The 21245-nt window shown below is 40.4% G+C and overlaps 1 protein-coding gene across 2 annotated transcripts in view; it reads left to right on the top strand.

Moving 5' to 3' along the window:
- Nucleotides 1-21245, top strand: part of LOC145391370 (tudor domain-containing protein 7-like) — a 75861-nt gene that overhangs the window by 21569 nt on the left and 33047 nt on the right. For both annotated transcript variants that reach the window (XM_080265969.1, XM_080265968.1), the window contains exons 8-13: nt 1298-1416; nt 5589-5796; nt 8310-8457; nt 10468-10571; nt 15715-15975; nt 16734-16848. In XM_080265969.1, coding sequence (XP_080122095.1) covers nt 1298-1416; nt 5589-5796; nt 8310-8457; nt 10468-10571; nt 15715-15975; nt 16734-16848 — 955 coding nt within the window. The remainder of the gene's footprint in view (nt 1-1297; nt 1417-5588; nt 5797-8309; nt 8458-10467; nt 10572-15714; nt 15976-16733; nt 16849-21245) is intronic.

Below are 21245 nucleotides of genomic sequence, written 5' to 3'. Positions count from 1 at the left end.
TACCTTGATTTTTCATAACATATGCTCACGTCTATGCACACCTTCGTATCCATGTGCTACTGCTGCCACATGTTCATTGAAATTCTCTCCTAAAACTACAGTCTCTTTGTCCCCAAGCCTCCAACCACACACAGCAAATCATCCCATACTCTGTCTGGTTCTTCATAATCTAAGCTGGCCATTTGAGTATATGCTAACATTATTGTTTCCAGGAATTTTCCAGACTTTAATTTCAACCCTGTTATCCTTTCCTTTACTTTCACTATATCATAATATGTCTCATCCATTTCTCATTAGCAAGCACTCATACCCCCACCATATCCTTCTGTATTTCCTTTCCAGAATAATTTGTAACTTCCTGTAATCCATCCCAACAATCATTCATCCTGATCCTCCTCTCCATCTGACTTCCTGTATGCAACAGACATCCACTCACCTATCCAGGGTCAACCCCTGATACTGCCAGCATTCTAAGGTGCCACTCTGAACCCTTCAGATTTATTTCCTTCAGGCTTGCTTTTTTACATTATGTTTGGTTTTTGTCATAGCTGACATAAATTATTGGTAGAGATGGACCACAGGTCCTGTCCAGACAGGGTGAACAGGGACACCTTAGCCTACCAGCCATGGCTAGTGGCTTTGTCAGTGGCCTTGGGGCATTCTTCCAGGGTAGCCAAAGGGACACCCATTCAAGCATACCATGACATTGTGACCTCCCAGCCATTATGCACCCAGTGATAGGGCAGCCTTCTGGGGTGCCATTCCTAGGTTGGGGTCCCCTCACCATTGGGCAGAAGTGATAGCCTGAGAACTGCATTGTCATGTACCCTTTGGCACAGATCTGAGCCCCATTTCCATTATGGCTCAAAGCAACATTGACGGAGCCCACTCTGTGCCATCCCTCATGTCCGCCACTATGTATTGGGTACATCATCATCATCATCACCCGGACCTCCACTCCCACCCGAGGGCAGGGTGAGGAGTAGCAACGTCCAGACAGCCCAAGTTTGGCCAATTCAAAGAGCCATGCTTCCGTTCACTCATCATTCAAACCCCTGGAATCCTGGCTCTATCTGACATGCCAAAAACATTCACCACGTTTTGTAGCTTCACATGAACGTATCCGATATAGTCAGTGTGGATGCTGTCTCATTATAAGGGATGCCAAATCCCTGATCATGCACTGTATTGGGTACATACAGTAAAATATATGTTTACTGGTATGTTCATACTGAATTAGTGATGTATTTGATTGGTATTGTATGTCATTTTATATTTATTCCCTTTTTTTAAACAGCCATCAACTCCAGTGCATCCATCTGCCCAACCACACCCAGGGGTAGCATCACGCCCTCCATCTGAGTCTGGTTATGCAGCAGAAGATGATGGCTCCAGGGAAGGAAATGGTTATATCTGGTTAGAAAATCATCCTGTTCCAATACGTACACAGTTCTTACTTTATCTAGGTCATTCTCACCTTGATTCATCCACCTTACCAATTGTTCTGTATAATCACGGTTGGCTTTTACCCTTTCATTAATCTATAATGTCCTGGGAATCAAACCCCTTGGTTATCAGATGAGAATTGGGATACTGAATATTCACATTATAGATTTACATTTGACGTTTGATGTCACATTTTCCATTGTATCAGCTTAAGACATTTGTACCATTGGTGTTTTTGCCCACCAGTAAGTTTTTTTTTTTTTTTTTTTTTTCCCCTCATTGTACCTTTTTTTTATTTTTTTTTATTGCCAGACGCCTCAGTCCCGTTTGGGGTGGCCACAAACAAATCGCCTCCAAGTCGCCCTGTCCCCTGCCATTTCACTGCCCTGCTTCCAACTCACACCCCCCTCTCTCATACACCTCTCCAACCCCATCCCTCCATCTCATCCTCGGCCTCCTCCTCCCTCTTCCCCCCTCCACCTCACTCACATACACTCTCTTTGTCAGTCTTTCGCCCTCCATTCTCTCCACATGGCCAAACCACCTCAGTGTTTTCCTCATAACGCTTCCTATCACATCCACATCCACACCCCAACGCTCCTTTATATCCTCATTCGTCAGCCTGTCTCTCCATGTGGCTCCACAGGCTCCTCTTAAATAACTCATTTCCACTGCTCTCACTCGTGACTTGTGTCCTTCCAACAACGTCCAAGCTTCACTTCCATACGTTAGAGTTGGTATCACAATACTGTCATGTAGTAACTTTTTCACTTCCATGCTCACAACCCTGTTTCTTATTAGTGCCTTCAAGGAACCAGCAACTTTCCTCCCTTGTTGTACCCTTTCAAGCACTTCACTCTCCAACTTCCATCCTTACTCATCACACTCCCCTAGCACTTAAACTGGAAAATGTGAGTGCATTTAAGTACTTGGGTAGTGTGATGAGTAAGGATGGAAGTTTAGATGAAGTGCTTGAAAAGGTACAACAGAGAAGAAACGTTGCGAGTTCCGTGGAAACAGTGATAGGAAACAGGGAAATGAGCATGGAAGTGAAAAAGCTACTACATGACAGTATTGTGATGCCAACTCTGATGTATGGAAGTGAAGCTTGGACCTTGCTGGAGGGACACAAGTCAAGTGTGAGAGCAGTAGAAATGAGTTATTTGAGAGGAGCATGTAGAGTCACATGGAGACAGACTGACAAATGAGGAAGTGAAGGAGCATTGTGGTGAGGATATGGTTGTGATTGCTAAGCGTTAGGAGAAACACATTGAGGTGGTTTGGCTATGTGGAGAGGATGGAGAGTGAGGGACTAGCAAGGAAAATGTATGTGAGTGACATGGAGGGGGGGAGAGGGAGTGGACAGTTGAGGATGAGATGGAGGGATGGAGTGGAGAGGTATATGAGAGAGGGGGTTGTGAGCTCAGTGGGAGGGAAGTGGAATGGCAGGGAACAGGTGACTGGAGGCGATTTGTTTGTGGCCACCCCTTATAGGATTGAGGCCTTTGGCAATAGATAGATATATAGATAGATAAAACTTATGTTAACGTTCTGTGTATTTACACATATAAGAAAATCCAACCTCTTTAGCTTGTAGATGAAGCTTTCCATTTTGCCTTTGCTTCTTACAAATAATTTTATCTAGCTCAAGACAGACCTATGGAAGTGAAAGGATTAACAAAAACTACAGCATATTTAAAGTCTGCAGTTTGGAAACTCTCTTAGACTGATTAAAATCATGTTCAGGTAGCAAGAGTAAACTAAATATACATCATCATACTGAAGGGGTTAGTACAAGAGCATCATGAAGTACAGTACAGTTCACATACCACTTACTCTTTATATGTAATCATCATCCCCAGCATCATCATCATTGTCATTGCCATCGTTGTCATCGTCATCGTCATGCATTTACTCTTTGTGTCTAGTCATCATTATTATCATCATCGTCATCGTTGTTGTCAACGTTATCCCTCCTCCTTTTTGCACATGTAATTAAGAATGCTGCTGGGAACAGCTACATGCCATAGCTTTAAAAAAAAAAATAAAAAAAAAAAAAAGTTTTGTCTCAGAAGAGTGTGATGGTAAGTGTGTACAAGGGGAAAGATGATGCCCTGGAAAAAGGAAATTATAGAGGCATAAAGCTTTGTGACCAGATAATGAAGGTAATGGAGAGGGTTCTAGAAGGTATGAATAGAGAAAGAGTGAATACTGTATTGATGAGATGCAGTTTAAGTTTATGTCAGCAAGGGATCACAGATGCCATATTCATTGTTCAACAGCTTCAGAAAAAATAGTTAGGAAAGGAAAGGGATCTGTACATTGTTTTTGTTCATTTGGAGAAGGCCTTTGACAGAGTCAATAGGGAGGTGTTGAAGTGGGCAATAAGAAAGCTTGGGATCGAGGTGTGGCTAGTTACAGCGGTTATGTCTGTGTATGTGGGTGCTTGCACCAGGGTGAGAGTGAATGGAGATTTTAGTGATGAGTTTTCCGTGAATATTGGTGTGCATCAGAGGTCAATCTTGAGCCCCTTGTTGTTTATCATGGTGCTTGAAGTCCTCTCACATGAGTTCAGAAATGGACTCCTGTGGGATATGTTGTATGCTGATGATATGGTGTTGATTGCAGAGAATGAAAGGGAGGTGGAGGAAAGATTTAAGAAGTGGAGAGATGGTGTGGGGCACAATCTGTTTGGAGTAAATGCACTGTGCAGCGGCATAGTGTTCGCAGTCATAAGCATCATGCTAGTGTGTGACTTGCTACAGGTGCTTGCGGGACCTACTTGACTCCTGGCTTGTTAATGGAAGCTGGTGTGACTCCCTCAGATATGCAGCACATTTTATTAACCATTCATTGCTGGAACCATGTGAGATGTATTCCAGATTCTTTTGCAATAGTTTGTATGCCAGTGTTTCAGTATTAAGATTCTCATCTCTGCACTCCACACCTTTTGGGTACAGGGTCAGGCTAATTATGGGGAACTTAGGTCCCTCTACAGTGCCTGTCTGCACTATCAGGCTCCCAAGGACCGTGCTATGGTTCCTTCCAAAGGTGCCAGTCTGCAGAGATTTTGAAAGTACCAAATCATCAGTCTCTTTTTACACTCTTCATAGTTATTTTTGGAACATTCATTCATTCATAGAGGCTCCATTCCTATATATGCAAATGGTTCGAAGTCAGACTTTGGTGTAAGATTTGGGATGGTGTTCAAAAATTTTGTGACGAAAGAAAGTTTTTCTCAAGGTGCCTCAATTTTAACTGCAGAATTGACGTATTGTTTTAACTCTTAGCTGATTTTAGTTAACAAAGAGGCATCTTTTGCAGTTTGTAGTGACTCAGAGTGCCTTGTTGGCCCTAGTGTTTTAATTCAGATCATCCCTTGGTCCATGCCATTCTCTAGTGGCTTTTCCTGATTCAGTGATGAGGTAAACAGGTCCAGTTTTGTTGGGTTCTTCAGTGACCCTCTTCCAACTATTCACATCCTGCAACCAATATGACACCTTCCTCGAAGTCCATGAGTTGTACTTGCTGGCAAAAAACCAGTGGGAAGTTAATAAGTTAAAGGAGATTTCTCAGAGGTTGCTTGGGTCGAGGGTTCTCCATTCAATGCCCTTGCGATTAGAGGTGGCTCTTGCCTAGCTTCGCATTGGGCGCTCATAGCATATTCATGGGTTTCTAATGTGTGGTGGGGCTCAGCCATATTGGATGATTGCCTGGTTCCTCTTATGGTGTGTCACTTCCTGGCTGAGCATTGGAGTCTGGAGAACCTGCATCAGAGGTTTCTTCATAGGCATTGTGGGGCAGATGGTGCATGCTGTCTGTCTTTCATGCTTGGAGGAACCTCTAGCTATCCAGCTGACTTTTTATTTTCTGAGGCGGGCAGGGATCCTTCACTTTTTTTTTTCTCCAGTTCTTTGTGTTTTTTGTTCTTCGAAGCATCTATTGATTTTGTTACAGTATGCAGGTTATGATGTCTTTGCAGTGCCATATGACTAAGTTTTTATGGCACCATGTTATTTTTTGTAATTCATTTCATTCCCTGACATTCCTCCATAATACTCTGCCCTAAAATATACCATCCTGTTGCATCGTATCTTCACACGAGTGTATTGAGTCTCATTTTAGCCTTTTTCCTTTCACAGTGAACATAGCAGCCTTGCCACTAGTGAAGAACCTGAGAGAATGCCTGAAAATGGGTCAGAGGTGGTGGAAGTATGTGAGGGAACATCGGAGGGTGATTCAAAGTTCCCTCCCCTCATTTTGCCCTCTGGCCCCTTCTGGGATGTGTTTGTTATGTATATTGAAGACTTGAATAACATCTGCCTCAGACTTGTCGGAGAGGACTACAGTGTGAGTAGTTTTGATACAGTGTTTACCATTCTGTTTACATATGGAGGGGAAAGTTGGGTATTTTGAATCAGCTAGGTAGATTGTTGAAGCTCTTGCCATGCAGTTGCTTATACTGATGATTGTACAGTGATAGGTGAAGGGAGTTGGTAAAGCTCTTCTGAATAGTGTAGTGGGTCATTGTGATGTTCAAAAGATGTATATGCAGTAGATTCTTAAATTTTGCATGATTAAATTTGGACAGCTCGATTTTTGATGGCACATCAAAGCTAACTAGTCACAGTTTTTTTACTGCAGACTTGTGATTTTTGACAGGTCAAGGCCAGTTTTGGCTTTGAAATGCATCTTGGGCCACCTGGTTTCTTTGTGCAAACACGGTCTGGCTACATAGAACTGAAAAATTGCATCCGCCAATCAAAATGTAAACTTGGGTCGTAGTAAAAGATCTGATGAAAAGATCAAGGCCATTATTTGTGCCAAATTGACTATATACAGTAAACCCTCAAGGTACAATGGCTTTTTTTGTGGCCATTGAGATTTACATTATAAATGCTATTAACTGATTCAGGTTGCACTTACAGTATTCCTATTAACTTCAAAATTTTGCCATCCAGAATTAATTAAATGAAGATAGAAATATTGCATGAACTGTTTCATTAATGGCATGTATTACATCAGCTGTTCACATGGTCAAGGAAGCAGTCTCATGTGATTATGCATGCTAATGGAAGCGGTGACACTCTATGCCAAAATTACATGTGAATAGCAGCATTGTATATCGCACATTATATGCAGTAACATTAAAAATGAGTGAAATAAAGGCATAAGATAGATGATTGTGCAGGACCAACTGTGTGCGTTCTGTGTATCTTTTCAGTTAGAAATTAAGATGGGCAAAATAACAATGAAAATGAGTGTAATAAAGAGGTCGAGTGAACAGTTGTGCAGGTACAAGCTATGTTCATTCTGTACATTCATTCTTTTATGACAGAATGTATTTATGTTTTATGTACCCTTGGACACAAACCAGGACAACTGATCCTAACCCAGTGGATAATGACTGCTTTCAAGAGGGGAGGGTAGAAAAAAAAAAACGCCCATGTTTCACTGAAAATAACTAGTGACAAGCCAAAATAAAAGATCATCATCATCATCATCATCATCCAGACCTCTTTTCCCATCCTAGGGCAGAGTGAGGCGAAGCAACGTCAAGACAGCCTAAGTTTGCCCAGTCCAATGAGCTGCACTTCCATTCATCCATCATTCAAGCCCCCTGAATCCTGGCTCAATCTGATATGCCAAAAAACTTTCACCACATGCTGTAACTCCACATAAACGTATCTGGTAGAGTCAGTCCGAATGCTGTCATTTTAAAAGGGGTGCCAAGTCCCTGATCATGCACTTTTCACAATGTTCATCCAGCCAGCTTGATCTCCTCAGTCCCTTTGCCTCACTGACTTCCATACCTCTCTTCCTCACACACTCATCCACCACATCCCTCCATCTTCTCCTTGGCCTATCTCATCTCCTCCATTCTTCATATTTGCTCAGATATACCTTTTTCACCACTATGTTGGTATCCATTCTCTCCACATGACCATACCATCTCAGTACACTCTTTCTGATTCTGGTGTCCACAGACTTCTTCACCCTTCATCTTTCATAAATCACATTATTTTGTATCCTGTCCACTCTCTGTACTCCATATACATTGTTTAGCAGTCCCATCTCCATTGCTGTCACTCTTGACTTTTCATTTTCATGCCACACCTCAGTCTCACAGATATTTTTAAAGTTGGCACTAACACTTATTCATATAAGTCTTGTGCAGCTGCCACAGTTAAGCCTCAGTTTCTTATCGAAGCCTTCGTAGCACCAGCTACTTTCCATCCTTATGTCACTCTGCTTTTCCCAAATGCTTTCTATCACATTCACATTCACATCCACACCACAACACTCCTTCACTTCCTCATATGTCAGTCTGTCTGTCCATGTAACTCCACATGCTCAAATAACACATTTCCACTGCTGTCACTCTTGACTTTTGTCCTTCCAATAAGGTCTAAGCTTCGCCTGTGCAGCCAGTCGTCAGTTAACTCCTAAAATCCAGTGATGTGTTTTGTTGATGCATTCTTGTTGCCCTTAGGTGATTTAATTAAGCTTTTGAGAAACCTCTTTTAGTGAAGGGGTAAATGAAGGCTATATCAAACCTCTCTAATTTGCAAGTTTCTCCAAAGCTGAACAATACGGACTGAAAGTAGCATGAATAGAATGAAAAATATATTGAGCTGAAGGGGTTAAAGTTTAGAGAGAGTCTAGGCAAAATGCTGCTTATACTGCTTGTGGTGGATAATTTAGGAGTTATAAAAAAAAAAGTGACTTTCGAATAACTAATGAAAATCATGTACATCTTCAGTAAAGGTGAGGTGTTAAATGGTCGGCAGTTTTCCAGTGATAGATCACTAGATGAGGATTAACTTTACTGTTACATACTCTATCATCTTTTCTCTTCACAGACTGCATATGATGATCTTCTGACTGAACTTGAACTTCACTACATGGAGGACAAAAATCTCAGCCCTGTCCAGTCACCTGTGGTTGGTGGGATCTATGCTGCTAGTCATGAAGAATCTTGGTTTAGAGTTAAACTTTTGGAAGTCATTGGTAAGTTAGAGGAGGTGGGAGCCTGATGTTTATGAATGTGATAAGTGAGTAAAGGATGAAGAGATAGAAAGAGGGAGACTGATATTTCTGAGTGGGCAAAGGGGCAGGAGATATGTGAAACTAAAAGTTAGAAAGAAAATAAGTCAGTGAAGGATGAATAGGTACATGAAAGTAAGAGTGATGTATAAAAGTGAGTTAAAGATGAAATGCATGTGGAAGCAAAAGAAAGAGAGAATGGCTTTATGGGTGAATATAGGATGAAAAGTATTTGAAAGTTGAAGGCAGGGGGAAATTAATGGAAGTAGTAATAGAAAAAATATTTTGAAAGCCTGATGACTGGGAATAGAGAGAGCAGAGCCATTGTAAGCATGATTGGTTTTGGGGGTGTGCAAAGAAGGACTGTAGTGCCAGGAAATGTGGCACTCACACAGGTGAAGAGCACTGTGAAGTGGCTGGAAAATGGGAAAGCAGCTGGGGTTGATAGGTGAATACAGAGATGATTAAATGTAGTGGAGAGAGCAGAATGAATTGCTTTTTGAAAATATGTAAGAAGGCATGGACTAGTGCAACTGTGCTGGCAGAGTGGAGAAGACTGCAATTGTACCCATTTACAAAAATAAAGGTGAGCGAAGTAAGTACAAGAATTACTGTGACAAGTTTATTGAGTGTTGTAGGGAAGGTATATGAAAGAATTATTATAGAGAAAGTAAGAGATATCTTTATTTCACCTTAATTGGTGGTATTTGCTAAATACAAACTATCACATATAGAATATTGACATTTTTATTGCTTTATCTTTACATTCAGCCCTTCTGAATAGATACCTATAATCATTTTTCTTAAAAGAAAAAATAATGGCCCATGCCATGGATTAAAAAAAAAAAGTTTCTCACCGCAGAATGACCCCGCCCAACTGGTAAATTTTGCTGTGACCTGTTTGTTGTTACTGTTCTTATAATACAGTATTTATTGTTATTATTGTTATAATACGACAGTACGTATCATACACAGCTGATTATAACAAGACTTAGGTATCCTAGTCTATCATACATAGGGCCTATGCCATGTTTTGGGCGAAATTTATGTTGATGGCATCCATCATTGTTTCATGATTAGTAAGTTGGTCGAGGGGACTCCCATGGCACGAGTGCATAGCAGGGTACTGTTTTGTTCTGAGTGTGTGTGTGTGTGTGTGTGTGTGTGTGTGTGTGTGTGTGTGTGTGTGTGTATGTATGTGTGTGTGTGTGTGTGAAAACAATGCAAACAGTTCTTAACCACTTTTAACTTGAAACACGTAAATAATGGGCAAGTAGAATGCTTGTTTTTCCAGAGTTTTATTGATGCAATAAATGCTGATAATTTTTGATAAACAATCTCTTTTCTCCCAACACCATTTTTTTGCACAATGGGTCAAACATGGCCTTCTTGGATTGGCAGTTCCCTAAAACCTAAGCCCAACTGAAGCTGAATCCATGCAATAGTTTTGGAGTTATGGTCCTTCGAATTGAAATTATTGTCATTGCAGCAAAATGTCCTTGTTTTACCCTATATATATATATATATATATATATATATATATATATATGTACTGTATATATATAGTTTGGCCATGTGGAGAGGATGGAGGGTGAAAGACTGACAAAGAGAGTGTATGTGAGTGAGATGGAGGGGGGAAGAGGGAGGGGGAGGCCGAGGATGAGATGGTGGGATGGGGTGGAGAGGTATATGAGAGAGGGGGGTGTGAGTTGGGAGCAAGGCAGTGAAATGGCGGGGGACAGGGCGACGTGGGGTGATTTGGTTGTGGCCACCCTGAACAGGATTGAGGCGTCTGGCAGTCGATAGATAGATAGATATATAGAGATAGATAGATAGATAGGTATATTGATAGATATAGATAGATATAATATTTATTGATGTTATTTTTTTTTAAATTTAGACATATTTTCTGTGGTCTGAGTGAAATTGTGAAAACAATGTACTTACTGTGAAATATTTTTCTTGGTCCTGTAGGGAAGGAGGCAAATGTATTGTTTGTGGACAATGGTGATACCGAGCTTCTGGAACTTGCCAATCTTCATAACCTACAGGACCGCTTTTATTCTCTTCCAGCTCAGGTATTGACACTTGCTGTTTCTATTTTATGGACCCATTTTAATTTAGCTTTGGCAGCTCACCATCTTAGATGTCTAGTTGTAATTGTGAATTGTGATGAAAGTCACAAAGAAGTGCTATGGAAAAGGTGTAGAGCCTATAGTTCAGTATTATGTTTATATTATGTTATTCTGCACATTCATCTATATTAAATAAGCCACAAAAGGACAAAAGTCTGGACTGACCTTGTTGAAAGAACTACAGCATGTACTTATTGCATTCACTGTAGTATAGTACAGTAAGTCCTCATTTTATGTTGTTTATGTTCCTGTTGTGCCCTATGAGGAGCGTAGGAGCCTGAGGCTAGGCAGGTTGGTCCTGACATTTAAGATGAGAGTGACCAGCCTCACTCATCCCTGAGTGGCAATATGTGAGCAATAAACTCCAACTACCCTTTGGGTATGGAAACCTGCACAGGCTCAGTCCGATTGGAGCACCTTAATTACCCACTAAACTACCAGATGCCTATATATATATATATATATATATATATATATATATATATATATATGTGTGTGTGTGTGTGTGTGTGTATATTGTGGTAGGTGGGGGCACTTACCATCCACTCACTTGATGTAGTGCTGCTCTTGGGTGTCTGCCCTTTCCTCGCCTCCATCCTTCTTTCCTTCCATCTTCTTCTGTCTTTCCTTCATTCATTCCTTGTCCTTCTGCCTATGGGTGACTTTACACTCCCTCTTCAGTCTCTATTTCCTTCATTCTTTCCTCTTCCTTCTGCCTGTGGGTGACTTGACATTGAGTGACAAGCCAAATGGTTTCCTGTACACCAGGAAACCATTTACTACACTGGGTGGTAACCATATAACCAAATTTTGGCAGCAGGTGGTTTAGTGGGTAATTTTTGCTCTCCAGTTGGATTGAGCCAGTGAAGGTTTATATCCAAGGGATGGTTGAGGTTGATTGCTCATGTAATGCCACTCAGATATGAGTGGGGCTTGTCACTCTCATCTTAAATATCAGGACCAACTTGCCTAACCCCAGGCTCCTATGCCCGTCATAGGGCAACACAGGATTAGATGATGAATGAATGGATGTTATTACATATATTATCGTAGATTTTACAATTTCATGCTGTATTGAATAGGGGGTAGGATGTGTGAACCTTTGAACAGAATGCTGGAAGACAGATTGATAATGTTTGAAAGATAGGTAAGTGGTGATGTTGCAAGAGGAAAGTCCCTGAGTACATGGGAGAAAGAGTTTATCAGCTTGTCAGTGAGAGTTTGAAATGAAAGAAGAGTGGTTAAGAGAGCAAACAGGATTTTAAATAACAAAGCAGCTTTGAGACAACCCTGTCATGGATGTCCCTTGTGAGTGTTTCTGAGGTGTAAGGCATCAGAAAGATAGTGTGTGTGCTTCATCTAATGTTGTGTGTTTTACATGTTTTAAAGCATAGGTTAGTACAGTCGCCCCAAGAAGTGGTGGGAGAGTTTCAGATTCCTTCAGACACTCTGCACTGCTATACATTCTGTGAAAACTTATTGAATTCAAGGTAAAAATTCTGTGCTTCATCACATCATATGGAAAAGAAAAGAAGAGAAATACATAGTATATCATGCTAGGAATTATGAGAAATGAATAACATGAGGCAATGATATATTACAAGCTAACCTGTAACATATAATTTCCCCAGTTTCAATGTGTAATGTATTACTCTGCGCTTGGTGCACAGTGTATCCCTGTGCTCATGTTTATGTCCCAGGATTTCACAAACTGATTATCTAGTTTTGAAGGCCAACCTAGGAAAATTCTAGTGAATGCAATACGCTACGTGCTTTTGAAATGCTATGGCGATGATATAGGAACAATAAGGATACCACAAAAATTAAATTATTCCTAGTAAGGATACCTTACCCGAAGCTGCGGCAAGACCTTTTCTACCTCTTATTCCGTTCCTCCGCCCAGCATATTATAAATATAATTACTGTATCTGCTTTTCTCCCTATTGATTCAAAATTACTAGGTATGACAGATTATACCTTTTTCTTTTACACCAGGTAGTAAAGAGGACTAAAACGTGGGCTTACAAACTTGTGCAATGCAAAAGGACATACCTGTTCGCTTTTAAATTTAGAATATCAATAAACTGCAAGTCCTGTCTAGCTGAAAATGCTGATTTGGAAGTTTTCAACTCATTGATATGATTATTGCATTTAATTACTCTCTCCAGTTGTTCACGCACCGAGGATACTATAGACTGTGACACAAGTTTGCATTCTTCATGGAGCTCCGGCTCTCGGCAAATTTGCAAGGTGCTTTTATACTGTATTTCATTCATTGATAGTTCTCAGACTTATACTAAGTCTTCCACAGATTTTTCTGTGTGGAAAAATGGCCAAATGCGGTGTAATAGCTTCATGTCTGTGAGTAAAAGTTGTCTTCATTCGTGCCTGTTGATCGAGCCATTTAACCCACCGAGTGCCAGCAGACTTTGGACCCTCTCGGAGCTGTGATACCAGCCAATTTTCGACTTTTTTTTTTTTTTCTAGATAGGTTTGAAATAATGAGAAAACATGGAGAACAGCCATGAAAGTATTCACAGAAACCATTTAGGTTGATTTTGAGGTCGATTCTCCCTGACCAGGCGGCTGAAAACTTTGGAGTCATGCCCATAGACTTATCGGCTGCCTCTGACGGCCATTGAGTTGAGGTAGGGCTTCATTTTCTTCATCAGTCACTATGCTATTCGAGTCCAAAACACTCTTGTTGAGTATTTGTATGATATAGGAAGGCCTAGAAAGGCGCAGGACTATCCCAGCCGATTTTTTGGCGCCTAATTTGAATTTTTGAATTTTGGCAAATACAATGAGTCCTTGATAAACAAAAACCTGAAATAAGAATTTTCTATGTTATGAAAGCGATGAATATAGGACAGATTCCACAATAAGAAAGTATCGGTCTCAATGATATGAAAAGCCATACAAAAGGAAATAAGAAAAATTCAAAACGAGCGAGGAAACGAACTAACTCCTCTCTGGTAAACAGTTTTTCGCACTCTTCTCAGTTGAGTCCACGGTTTCAGGACAATTCACTGTCAGGTCGATTCCACGTCATTTATTTACATATCAATTTATTAAGCAAGTATATTAGTTTTCGATTTATATGAGTTATAAAGGTGATTGTGGTTTATTCTTTTTATATTAAATGTAAAATATGGCATCAAGTAGTTGGTATTAACAGAAAAATATAAATATATTGAAAGGTGAATCAGGTGACGTACGATGTTTCACTTCATCATTTAACATAAGGCTACAAATGAGACATTGACATTTATATAAATGCCTAAAACCTCAAGTGAACAATCGACATACTCAAAAATTATACAAATAATCTTCATATTACGTCTACATTCTCAGCTAATCAATCAATCTCAACTGACTGCATCCAAAAATTACGGTAAAAATTACTGATGACAGCTATGGGAGATGCCAGATTATAATTCAAAGTCGACTACAACGGGGCAGAAGCAAGTTAATTATTGACTACAAGTGCAAATTATAAATAATATCCAAAGCCTACACTGTTGAATGAACATAGACCTTGATAGTTCACCATGAAATTAGTTATTATAGTATTAATCAGTTAATATTAAGTATATTTATAGAATGACGGGGAATTGTCTTGGGTGCAAATTGTCCTGAAGGGGAATCGTCCATGTTTTGATGGCGAATTGACTTCACAGCGAATCGTCCCGGAACCGAGTCCACGTCCCTCCTCGCAGCTTTGCTGTACGTGAGGGTATTTTCACAGCCCTACACCTTTTCGTACTGTTTAGTCATGCCTCCCCAGTGCTCTGCATCATCTCCAGCATCGGGGGAGCCCGCTGCAAAGAAGAAACAGCACCATACTCTAACTCTGGAGAGGAAATTGGAAATTATAAGACGCCACGAGGAGTGGCAGGGAGTCTCACAGATTGGGCATGCTTTAGGGCTTGCAGCTTCCACCATTGGGACTGTGACCAAGAAAAAAGAGATGTACAAGAAAATGAGCACCTCAGTCTCTGCATCTGCAGGTATTACTTGCTTCAAAATAGGAGGGGTAAAGTTTAGGTGGGGGGTCCGAGGGGGTCCTGGGACGCATCCCCCCATTTCTATGTACAGTATATTTCAATGGGGAGAATTTCCGATATACAAAATTTCAGATTGCGAAAGTTTTTTTTTGGTCCCTATCCATTTCGTATGTTGAAGTCTCACTGTACAGCATATCATATTGCCGACTTACATGTATGTCAGTGGCACTGTTAGCGCATATCGGGGCCAACGTACATGTACATCGTTGGCACGGGGCGGGTTAAAATAGCCTGCCAATTTCCTCTGCATTCCTGCTTTCTGTTATCATCCATGGAGATAGCAAAAACAGAAATAAATGACTTTTTGGTAAATGTAAATAAAAATCACAGATTTTTATTGTTTACTGAAGGCCTTGTCTTCAGTCTTACGTTACCAAAAATAATTGCTTACTATTACACTAGCATTAAATCCTGCAACTTATTCCTGACTGTCCTTGAGCGATAGTTCTGGAATTTCAGTTAGTTCTGTTTAGGATATCAGATTATCATAACTAACAAACTGTTTCCTATAATTTTGAAATGTTTAAGAACTTTGCCATTTACTTATTGTTTTCTATTACAATTTTACATAATAGGTGTCTTCTTGCAAAGATATAAGAGGAGTATTATCCATTGTCACTGACCGAAACCTCCTGGATACTCTGCCGTCACCTCTCAGGCCGACTGTACAATATGACTTAGTTGATGGAACTGTTGCTGTGTTGATCATTGAAATCAGATTCTTTGTTTAAGAACCCATAGGTGATTCTGTAGATCTGTTAAGTTTGTGCTGATGTACAAGATATAGATTTTGTCATGTATCATTGGCAATATTTTTTACTTTCCTTACACTCTTCTACTTTTTTCTTGTACCTCCCTCCCCTTCTATCCTTTTTAATCCCTGTTTTTCCTCTACCAGAGCTATCACATCTTTCCCGTGTTCTTTCTCTCTCTCTGTCCTATTGCCTCCAACTTCCCACACCTCATTCCTTGTCATACTTCAGTCACAGTCTGGCACCTTATTTGCTTCCCTCTTCCAGTGTATACGATGCTGCTTGGCTGGTCTGGAATATGCATGCAGTGACCCCTCGGCCTTGGCCCTTCTTCAAGAGTTAGCAGTTGGACAGACCCTTGTAGGCCAAATCGTCAGGACAGGACCGGGAAGCCGTATTTCAAGGCGTGGATGCAAGGAACCACAACCACTAGTATTGTACAACACTGCTGGGGATGATGACATCAACATCAATGAGAAGATTGCTGATCATCTTGCAAAGAACTTCCCAGAACCTACACTCCCACCAGTCAGTTTTCAAAACATATGTAGTTATCCTTTCAGTTAGTCTTCATTATATTTTTAGGATTTGTTCCAAGATACTGTATTATGTCTTTTTATGTTTAGGATTTGTTCAGAAATATTGTGTCATTTTCAGCATGAGTGATGGTAGGCCTACCCTGTTAATCAATGAATCGAAACTGACAATGTGCTCTTTCAGCGATAGACACTAGGGGACGTACCCCAGAAAACTGTTGTGCCATGGTTTGCTTGCATCCCTCTTCTGACGATCTGACCAGCAATAGTTTGTAGTATGCATGGTTTGGTTTATGTATTTTTCAAGAGTGCAAAAAGAAACATTGTACAGTATTTATATTTATACATAGGATCAGCATGCATCGTCATCATCATCTAATCTGAGTGAATGAATGAATCAGCATGCAAGGATTTCCTTGCTCAAGTACAAATACAAACCTACAAAATACATTAGGTGATTATTGTCTTTGTATTTTTGAAGCAAATATGGCAAATTGTAGGATGGAATACAAATACAAATATGCAGCTTTTTACACTTTCATATACAATTACAAATACAAATACTGATTTTATTGTTTGCAAGTACGAATACAAATACAAAATATGTATTTGTTCCCATCCCTGGTAGTTTCCATACATGCTTTTCCTAGCACAGAGGTGTGTAATTTATATTGATGGAAACACCCCCTCCCCTAATTCCTGACAGTAGTATTCAGTGATCCTAATATGTATTCTCTTATATACCTGTAGGTTGGTGGTGTAGCTGAGGTGTACCTGAAGCATGCCAGCTCCAATGGAGATATCTTCGTGGAGGTTAATTCTAGCACTTTCCACATTCTTGACAACCTGCTCCAGCTTGCTCGCAGTAAGTTTCAGCATTTTTTTTGTATTTCTTATATCATCTCAGTATTTCTTGTAGCAACAGGCTGACCCATGCAAGCATGGAACATTGCCCTGCAGTAGTACGTCAGGCCACCTCCCCATTGTTATACCACAAAGTAAAAATATGTTGTGGGCAATGAAAGAAAACCACCAATTACAAGATGGCAAACTAGGTATGGTTTACTCAAGACATAGAGCGAACGTTAGAAGGGTTTTGCACAGGTTCTTTTCCATGCATAAACAAAACAATTACCACCTCTAACAGAATTATTACAGCATCCAGCAAATCTAGTATCACGGTTGGCAACACCAAAAACTTAACCCTAGCATTTCCCCTCAGATAACACTGGTCATTAAAGGACAGTAACAAATTAAAGAGTATGACTCAACCCACCTCAGCAGAAGTAGAAACCATGGACAACTTAAAGAGTACAGGAATACCCTTATAAATGATAATTCAATAAATGTTGATTCACACTTGTGATCATGAAGAATGAGGGACGTTGCCCAAAATATGACATGTTTACTCTACACTTGTGACCTTCTGGAGTTTGACAGCAACCATAAGAGCAACTTAAATGCATTATCATTTTTGTTTACAGAATAGTTACAACTCATTACATTAAACCCCTCAAAATAGCTGTTTAAGCACCATTCTGACCAGACAGGAGAGTGAAAATACAGGAAACTCGCAATTATCCATTGTCACAATATCTTGCGCTGCTGGCTCAGCTCTATTAATGCAATATCTGGTGAAATTATGCAATATCCAGTACCGAAACGGGACGTAACCAGTGGTTGTATGCAATATCCGGCATTGAGGTGTATCAACTGGCTTGTAAACAGTAGCCAGCTGGTGCTGTATTCTTGTATTACTGTATTTTATCATTACATTATTGTATTTTATACTTAATTTTCATCATTTACTAATGGGAAAGTTTTTAGGTCAGAATGTTGAGACAGATAATAATGCAATATTTGGCTCAATGCTGAATACAGTATTAGGCCATTACGTTGAATAAATGAGAGTTTACAGTACAGTATATTTCGCGGTAGTTACATTCTTGTACCTCTATTCCCATCAAGAGCACTGAAACATGATTTCTTATGCACTCCACACTCATAAGAAGTGTCTTAATAGATATCAGTGATGGAATTGAATTTTTAATTGGACTAGGGTAATAAATCAAGATAAATGTGTATAGGTATTTCTTTGACCAAAATTAGGCATTACCTCTAATGTCACTCCCAAAAGTAAAAATAAATGTTGATATATTAAGTTTCCTTTGCTTGTATGCCTGACATTGGTGTTGGTAAATTTATTGCATGACAGAGATATACCAATGAAATCTGTTGGAAAAATGTTGAAATTCGTTGAATCCGAAGGATGTTAGATTGTTATAAATATTATTCATCCCATAATATCGGAGATTGTAAAGGACTCAGTTTGATAAACTTATTTTGATGTGATTGTAATCTCATCTTCATTATCCCTTGCTACTATCTGCACACACTGGACACAACTGCACTGTGTCTAGTGGTGTGGTGGAGGGTGAATGGGGGGATACAGCATTCTCCCAGGAAATTCATAGGGGGCAGATGGGGGTGCCCATCATTCACTCACTCAGTGTAGGGATGCCTTATGGTCTCTGTACTGAGTGACTAGTTAAATGATTTCCTGTACACAGGAAACCATTTCCTACGCTGGCCGGTAACTTTATAACCGGGGTTTTTGGCCGGGTTAAGTGTCCTCCAGATTCACCTATCTAAAATCAGTTAACCATGGCAGTTGCTTCGGAGAGCCCAATACTTGCCCAGGTCCCCAACCAAATGGGCATATTTGCATGGCCATATGGAATGTGAAAGGTGTGAATGAGGAGAGCAAGAGGGTTGAAGTGGCGAATGTGTTCAAGAGTGCGAGATATGCTGTGATGGCACTGTGTGAAACAGAGATGAAAGTGTGAAGTGGAGGAGTGGGAGGGTGTGAAGTGTGTGAGGTTGGGCATGAATTGGCGAGGAAGATGCAAGGAAGGAGTTGCTTTGTTGATGAATGAGGTGTGGCGAGTGGAATGAGAGATTACAAATGAGTCAGCTTGAGATGTATGTATGTCAAGTTCAAGTTTGAGAAGATGAAAGTGACAGTGATTGTAGCATATGCACTGTGTGATGAAAGAGAGAGAGAAAACAGGTTTTGGGATGAGCTGGATGAAGCAGTGGGAGAAATGCCCATCAGCTATAAAGTGATCGTAATGGGCGATATGGATGGAAGAGTAGGTGCAAGGATGACATAATGGGTTGTAATGGAGTACCCAGAGAATATGATAATGGGAAGCAACTGAAGGATTTGTGTTAGGAAAGGAGGTTGTGCATTTGTAACTTGTATTTCAAGCACAAAAATGCACATAAATGTACACGGTGTAGAGGGAATGGGGATCGTGTTGAAAGGAGCCTAATCGAATAGCCTGTATGCTTGTAGAAAGGTCAGTGCTGGGAATGGTTGCAGATACGAGGGCCATGAGAGGACGATGTGGAGGTCTATCAGATCATGCGATTGTGACATGCAAGATCAGGCTGAGAGGAATGAGGTGGATCTGGAGAGAGAGAGAAGCAGTCTGGGAGAAAGACTGAAAGTTGAGAAGCTGAGGATCAGAGAAATGGGAGATGAACACAGGACCAAAGTAGAGGAGGAGTTACCATCAGGGAATTCGATTGAAATGGATCTGGACAGCCTGTGGAATACATATAGGGATTGCATTGTTAGGAATGCTAAAGCGGTGTATGGTGTGGCAAGAGTAACAACAAAGAAAAAAGGTATGTCATGGTAGGATGAAGAGGTTTAGAGAGCAGTGGAGTAAAAGAGGAAGAAATGGCTAGAGTGGTTACAGGACAGGGGTTCAATTGAAATAAGAACTGAATACAGTAAAAGGCCTTCAATCCGACCACCAATAATCCGAAAATCCCAGTACTCTGAATTTCTGGGCTTTTTTCAAATTTTTTCTGGGCTTTATCTTAGGATGTATCTGGCTTGGACTTGCCCTTGGACTTGAATGTACCTGCCTACAACTATTCATCTAAACTTCTATGCATTTCCGGTGAGTAAAGCAATAACCCATATCATTTTAAGTGTTTATTTAATGATCATGTACATATTTCTAATGTTTTCATAGGGCCCTCCCAGTTGTCCGAAAAAACTAATAGTCCGAAAGACCCTCGATCCCCTGCAGTTCGAATTACAAGACTTTTTCTGTAAATTGAGAGCAAGAAGCACGTAAAGAGACTAGTGAAGAGGAAAAAGGAGGAGGTAAATGATGATCTGGGGAGAAAAATGAATAAAAATTAACCCTCTGGGATGAAGTAAGGACCAGATGGAAAGAATTTTTTGAGATCCTGATGAATGGGAATAGAGAGAGCAGAGCCACTGCAAACATGATTGGTTTGGAGGTATGCAGAGAAGGAATGTAGTTGCAGGAAACGTGACACTCACACAGCTGAAGAAACACCGTGAAACGGTTGAAAAATGGGAAAGCAGCTGGGGTTGATGAGGTGTATGCAGAAATTATTAAGTGTAGTGGAAAGAGCGGAATGACGTGCTTGTTGGAGATATGTAAGAGGGCATGGATGAGTGAAACTGTGCCAGCAGAGTGGAAAAAGGCTGTGATTGTAACCAGGTATAAAAATAAAGATGAGCGAAGTGACTGCAAGAATTATCTTGGCATAACTTTATTGAGTGTGGTTGGGAAGGTATATGGTAGAATTATTATAGAGAAAGTAAGAAAGATATCAGAAGTCCTAGTGTGTGATAAGCAGAGTGGCTTTAGCAGTGGCAGAGGATGTGTGGATCAGATACATGCAGTAAGACAGATAGTGGAGAAGGCTTTTGAGAAGGATCATTAAGGCATTTGTGGATATTGAAAAAGCATACAACAAAGTAGACGGGAAGGTTTTTGGAAGCTTTTGCGCATGTACAATGTAGATGGTAAGTTGCTAGTGCCGTCAGGAGTTTTTATGATGGCAGTGAGACATGTGTAAAGGTAAATGGGCATCAGATACATGCAGTAAGACAGATAGTGGAGAAGGCTTTTGAGAAGGATCATTAAGGCATTTGTGGATATTGAAAAAGCATACAACAAAGTAGACGGGAAGGTTTTTGGAAGCTTTTGCGCATGTACAATGTGGATGGTAAGTTGCTAGTGCCGTCAGGAGTTTTTATGATGGCAGTGAGACATGTGTAAAGGTAAATGGGCATCTAAGAGAGCAGTTCAAGATCAGTGTGGGCATGCGACAAGGTTGTGTAATATCACCACAGTTGTTCAATATATATATATACTGTATAGTAAATGGGCATCTTAGAGAGCAGTTCGTGATCAGTGTGGGCGTGCG

Source organism: Coenobita brevimanus, chromosome 18, assembly GCF_032717465.1.
Source record: "Coenobita brevimanus isolate Jiangsu-jjx chromosome 18, ASM3271746v2, whole genome shotgun sequence".
Taxonomy (NCBI): Eukaryota; Metazoa; Arthropoda; class Malacostraca; order Decapoda; family Coenobitidae; genus Coenobita; species Coenobita brevimanus.
Note: the sequence above shows the minus strand (reverse complement) of the source record. Positions and strands in the feature narration are given on the sequence as shown.